We start from the raw sequence: 6,615 nt of genomic DNA, 5'->3' as shown, positions 1-6,615 counted from the left end.
GGATGGCGGAATTACCGCCCATTCCAAGGTGAGTGGGGCGGTAATTCCCCATTCACCATTTGCCCTTCCCATTCCCATTTTTGCCTCCATAGGGCATAATGGGAATGGGGAAGGCGCTAATTACGGCACTGTAAATTACGGTGCCGTAATTAGCTCCAAAGTCCCTTTGCGGGTTGGATTTTTAACGCCTGCTAAAAGCAGGCGTTAAACACCAACCCGCAAAGGGACACTTGTAATCAGGTGTTAAGGGTTAACGGCGCTGACGGCGCCGTTAAACCCTTAATGCCTGAGTTGTAATGAGGGCCAATGAATACAAATACAAGTCTAATTCTTGCCTTATTCCTTAGACACTATAGGTACTGTCAGGATTATATGTGACATTTCTGTGAAGGATGGGCATTTGTAAACACATCTGGTCTGATCCGTTTGAGTCAATGTTCTCAACAATTGGTGGCAATTGGAAAACAAGCTTGATTGCTACATTTGCATTTGTTGTGTTGTGAAATTTAAATGGACCAGAGTATTTTGCCTTTGTATCCTTTGATGGACCTGCAGTTGTTTTTTCCTTTTTGTGTAGGATTGCAGGGATATCTGCTATGGCTTTTGTTTTTTCTAGTTGTCTTTTTGAAGGTTTTCTTTTTTAGGTACAGGGTAGATATCCAGATGTGGAGTGTACAGTGCACGAAGCATTTTGTATTCTAGGATGCAAGGAATGTCAGCATTGACTCTGGTTGCATCAAAGTTGATTAAGGATAGACCATTGAGTGTACATAGACGTGAAAGTGCTATGTACCTCATACCATCCTCATACTTTCTTTGAAGAGTGTGCTGCCAATGTCAAGACGTGTGTCGTCAAGGGTTAAACCGTGTGACTTGTGAATAGTGACAGCATGTGCAAGAGACAGAGAACATTGTACTTTGCATATATAGATGTCTTTGAAAAGAAGGAAACATGCTATTGTGCTGGGAATTTGTTTACTTTCTGCAAGTTTGTCAAAGTGGATGTTGACAAATTGCCTACTGTTTTCGTGTGCATATGTTTGGAAGCCAACAACTGTAGCAATTGCTCCATTGACTAAATGTTGTTCTATGTCAAGGTCATGTTTTAGTATCACTCTGTAATTTAGACACAGAGTTAACAGCTTCTCTAATCCAGCTGTGTTTGAGGTACTCTTTTCTAGGCTATTTAGTTTTGCTTTTGCTTGTTGAAACATAGAGTGTCAGAGGCGCGTTGCACACATAGTGTAACTGTAGAATTCTTCCTGCCAATCTACCAGACTGATTGGTGAGGTGAACAACCAGAGTGGGTGATTGACGGAAAGATAGGATGCCGCAGGTGAACCCCGCAATCACAAGAATCAGGATGGATACAGCAGGTAGCGTCACCAAAAACATCGGAGGACGCCAACACAAACTGCTAGGAAAGCAATGGTTATTACAGAGCTATCCATAACAGTAGTGACAATTAAGTATCACTTAACCTCCACTAACCTAAAAGTAAGGACACCTCAGCAGGTGGAAAATACAGGATGCAAATAGTTTGGGATGTTGGTTCTGAAACAAGAACCTACACATGTGTTAACTGTCGGATGGAGTATGCAAGACAAAGAATGATAGGGGAAGTGTCTTACCGTAGTGGCAGTCCTATCATGAGGCAACAGAGATTCCAAATAGGAGGTCGTGCTGAGATGGGAGTAGATCCAGGAGACTGTAGAATGTCCACAAAAGTTACAAACCCTAACCCGATGACATGAGGACACCAGGAAGTAAATTTAGGCAGTCTCTAGTCCATGTACTGTAGCAAGTTCCAAAAGGTACACACAAGTCCCAAAAGAGCAACGTTCCTTAGCAGGCAAAAAGTTCCAAAAGCAAGGTGCGTAGACAGGAAGGTTTCCTTAGGAGGTCTGGGGCGATCAACAGAAATGGGTAGCGAAATACCATGAGCGTAGACTGAAGCAGTTCCGTGAGCGGTCCGAGTCATGCAGCAAGAAGCGGGCGATGGCGAACCAAGAAGATTACAGAGCGGATTGTGAAGCAGTCCGAAGTCGAATACCAGGTGAGACAAGCCTGGGCATAGGAAGCAGAAGCAAGGGAAACAGGAAACAAGGAATCCAAAACAGCGCCACTGGAATACGAGATTCAGAAGCACCGAAGAACAGCAGGGAGTGGCTTAAGTAAGCCGATCATGTGACAAAAAGGCAACGTCAGTTAGCGGGCGAAACGGGACCAGAAAGTAGCAGCAGGACGCCACCGTTTCCATGCCAACTTCCAAGCACCCGGCTTCAGGTATCTTAAAGGGCCACATCTGAGTAGTCTGTAAGAATCACGAACCTTGATAGGAAAATGCATATTTGAAGTATGACGGACCTTGTGTCTGATAATTGCAGAGCGCTGCCAATACCTGACATAGAGAGTGTCATGCCATGCATTCCTAGTTTGTCTGCAGAGCTGATACACACTCAGTAAGCAGATCAGTTATAATGCTTTTTAAAATATGAGCATATGTTAGATCTGCAGACTATTGCAAGTTTTGTGTAAGTTCTCTGTAGCAAAAATGGCGCCACTAATTCACATTGCCAATGCTGACGATTGTATTACAGCATTCTTTTTGTCCTACTGTTTTGAAGATGGGTTGGCCTTTCACGGGTGTTAACTGTAGGCGGTCTCCAAGAACAATAACGTGTTCTCCTCCAAACATTTCCTTGTAACCAGATTTTAGGACTTCCTGCATTCTTAGATGAATGAAAGCCAATATGAGGTTGGAAACCATGCATATTTCTTCTACTAGGAGGACTTTCAATTTTCATGGAATTCTGCATACTTCAGTTGCAGCTTTTGCTGACAATTTGTAATAATCATATTTGTTTTAGTGTTCTACTGGGAGCAGAAGTAGTCAGTGTAACGTTACACATTATATGTTGTAATCAGCAAGACCTGTGGGGGCTGTTACAACAGCTGAAAGGTTGTTGTGTGTTACTTCTTCTAGATATTCCTGATTGTTTTAATTAAGAACATTTTGCCAGAACCAGCTTCACCTCTTACATACAAGAGCAGAGGATAGTAATTTTCATAACGGCAAGTTCAGGTTTCAAGTTTTATTTTCATGTTTTAGTCCATGATCAATGTCTACAGTGGCTTGTAGGTAAATGGCGATCGTTCATCATTTAGCTATGATTTCAGCGCTGCCAAATCTTCAGATTGTTTGCATTAATAAATGGTGTTTTTGACCACATTCCTTGCAATTTCTGCTTCGTTTTGGATGAGTGGTTCTCGAAGTGGTTCTTGGAATCCTGTAAGAGAAGGTTGACTGCCTTCCGGATTGTCTTTCTCTAGTAGAGTTTCAATGTCTTTTTATTGGTGCTCATTGTCCAATGTTTCTTAGTACTGTTTTGTACTGTTTAAAATTGTCATTTGTTATATTGCTTTGAATGCAGCTTCAAATGTGTTATAATCAGCTAACAGTTCTTCCTCCTTTTTCCAAGGTTTGACGAGTTCAATTAGGGTCATGCAATAAAGTTCTTTTTGCTTAGCGGATTTAAATGACAACTTTACATGGTTTATTAGACTGGGTTTGGTAAGCCGTACTAGGCTTTCGTCACAATTTAAGACAGAATATTTGCCACTGGTCTAATCTGGAATAACATTAGTTTTATAGGCATATATTTTCCAAAGCAGTACATATGTTTGGATAGTATGTGTCAATCAAATTGTTTTTTAAAATATCTTGGCTATTGGGATCATTTGTGGCTATATTTTCAATTTCCTTGATAGGATTTAAGTACTCTTTTTTTCGTAACAAAGCTGGACCAAGGTTCAACCACACGTGGACTTGTTGAGCTTTCATATCTAGTTCATGCCTTCCTGAATAAACAAGATGGTAGATACTAAAGGCTTATTCCTGACAAGTAAGGTATTAAAATGTTCAGTTCTTCCAGATTCTAGTTGATATTAATATTTCATTTTAATTTGCTGCACAATTTTGGATATTAAAAGTAGGCTCTAAATATAAAGAAAACACAGTATACTCGCAGCCGATCACATCTGTTCTGTCCCTGTTGCATTATGTTTAAGCATTTGGGCATTACCACCCTACCACCCATTCATATACTTGTCCCCAATAGATGGCACTTCAAATTCCTGTCAGTTGCTGCATGAACGCAATTAATTAGCACACATCACTAGTACTGAGAACCAGTCTGCCTGCTAAATATTGTCTGTAATCATGAGCATGTAGACATTATTAATGTGAATCTCATTTTAATTCTATAGGTGATTGGGCCCTAGAAGAATCCTGCAACATTGACTCTGTTATTCCTCTGATGGACTTGTACAGTGTAACACTTCAATGATAGAACATGCAGCATGGAAGGATTCAAGTCCAGGAACTCATTGCAAAGTAACGACGAAATGGGATTGGCAAACCCCACTGAATATCTGATCATTTTAAGCCAAACACCTGCTGTCATCCAGCATCCTTTGATGTAACCATTCTGTACATATATTTATAATGGTAGATTGATTGTTAGTGTAAGGTGTATTATGTTCTGTAAGCAAAGCCTGTTGTTTAACCTATTATTCATGATAGAACATGTGACTTATATATTCTGAATATAAGGGGAGTTTATTTAAAGGATTATGCAAATCAGCTATGAATTCAACAGGTCAAATTGTGTCTGTGCAATGAACATACAATAAAAACATCAGTAGGAGCAAAATCCATGTTTTCATCAAATATCATCTACAAATGAGAAACATCATTTGTGCCATGAATGCAGGAAAAGGTACAGGGTGTTCTTATTTACCACTGGAGAACACATTCATGTGAGAATCCTCACCCATGCTCTGATTGTTGGAAAAGGTTGACTGGGATGAAACCTTTTAATAGGCATCTGATGACACATACAGGGGAAACCACTTTTCCCTGCACCAAAAGTGGAAAAAGCTTCTGTGAGAAGGAACATCTTATTAAGCACCCGATGAAACGTTCAGGTGAGACACCTTATGAGTGCACTGAATGCAGGAAAGGTTTCAGTAAGAGGGGAAAGCTTATTTGCCACCAGAGAACACACAGAGGCGAGAAACCTTACCCCTGCGATGAATGTGGAAAGAGCTTCAGTGAGAAGGGATCTCTTATGAAGCACAACAGAACACATACAGGTGAGAAACCTTATGCGTGCACTGAATGCAGGAAAGGTTTCAGTAAGAGGGGAAAGCTTATTTGCCACCAGAGAACACATACAGGTGGGAAACCTTATTCCTGCACCGAATGTGGAAAGAGCTTCAGTGAGAAGGGATCTCTTATGAAGCACAGCAGAACACATATAGGTGAGAAACCCTATGAGTGCACTGAATGCCAAGAAAAGTTCAGTTGGAAGCAATGTCTTAATCAACACTTGAGAACACATACAGAAGAGAAACCTTATCAGTGCACTGACTGTGGGAAAAGGTTCCGTCAGAATGCACATTTCATTTGCCACCGGAGAACACACACAGGTGAAAGACCTTATGAGTGCATTGAATGTAAGAAAAGCTTTGGCCAAAAGGAAACTCTTACTCGCCACCTGAGAACTCATACAGAAGAGGAACCTTATCAGTGCACTGAGTGCTGCAAAAGGTTCAGTCAGAAGGGAAATCTAATTTGCCACTTAAGAACACATACAGAAGAGAAACTGCATCAGTGCATGGAATGTGGGAAAAGGTTCCGACAGAAGGAAGATCTTCTTTACCACCAGAGAACACATACAGCTGAGAGCCCTCATTCCTGCCCTGACAATGGAAAACGGCTTATTCAGAAAGGATTTCTTGCATACCATAAGAGGAGACATGCAGTTGAGAAATCTTATGAGTGTATGGACAGTGGGAAAAGGATCAGTAAAAAGGGACATTTTATTTGCCAGCAGAGAACTCATACAGGTGTGAAACCTTATGACTGTTCTGAATGTGAGAAATGTTTCAATTATAAGGAAAGTCTTACTCGTCACATGAAAACACATACAGAAGAGAAACCATACCAGTGCACTGAGTGTGGGAAAAGGTTCCGTCAGAAGGGACATCTTGATTGCCACCAAAGAACACATACAGGTGTGAAACCTCATCAGTGCATTAGATGTGGGAAACGGTTCAGTCAGCATGGCAATCTTATTGTCCACCAGAGAACACATACGGGTGAGAAATCTCATCTGTAATGACCATTTTTCAAAAGCTTTATTGAGGCGGCAGCTCTTTTTCTATGAGACTGAGACTGTCATGGCTCCTGGTCAAAACCGTTAAGGCCACATTGCCTCAGCCTCAGCTCAACAAGTTTTTTTGGCAACTAAAACCCTATGGGCCTCATTACGACCCTGGCGGTAAGTAATGGACATTACCGGCATGGCGCAACTAACGTGTCCGTGCTGGCCAGAAATCGTTAAAAGCGGTACATTACGACCGCTCGGGCACGTGCATTGCACCATGCCGGTAATGTAATCTGTGCCATGCCGGTAACGTCCCAAAAACGGCACCTACCGGCATCGTATGCCGTGCAAGGTGCACTACCACCACCCCTCCCACCGATATTAGCGATCACCACAAATAGCGGTGACCGCAAAAAGCGGTGCCCGCTTTTAGCGGTGAACG

General features: G+C 41.7%; 1 protein-coding gene across 1 annotated transcript; it reads left to right on the top strand.

Annotated features, from left to right (window-relative positions):
- Positions 1–4,868: 4,868 nt before the first annotated feature.
- Positions 4,869–6,185, top strand: LOC138467395 (zinc finger protein 84-like). The gene has a single exon (XM_069607346.1). The coding sequence runs from the start codon at positions 4,869–4,871 to the stop codon at positions 6,183–6,185; it is 1,317 nt and encodes a 438-aa protein (XP_069463447.1).
- The last annotated feature ends 430 nt before the right edge of the window (positions 6,186–6,615 follow it).

Source organism: Ambystoma mexicanum, chromosome 4q (assembly GCF_040938575.1).
Source record: "Ambystoma mexicanum isolate Mex_15411 chromosome 4q, UKY_AmexF1_1, whole genome shotgun sequence".
Classification (NCBI taxonomy): Eukaryota; Metazoa; Chordata; class Amphibia; order Caudata; family Ambystomatidae; genus Ambystoma; species Ambystoma mexicanum.
The sequence above is the reverse complement of the archived record's forward strand: the minus strand, read 5'-3'. Positions and strand labels throughout refer to the sequence as shown.

Excerpts from the sequence above, each read along its gene's own strand:
- LOC138467395 (XM_069607346.1), top strand. The coding sequence starts at position 4,869 with ATGAAACCTTTTAATAGGCATCTGATGACACATACAGGGGAAACCACT.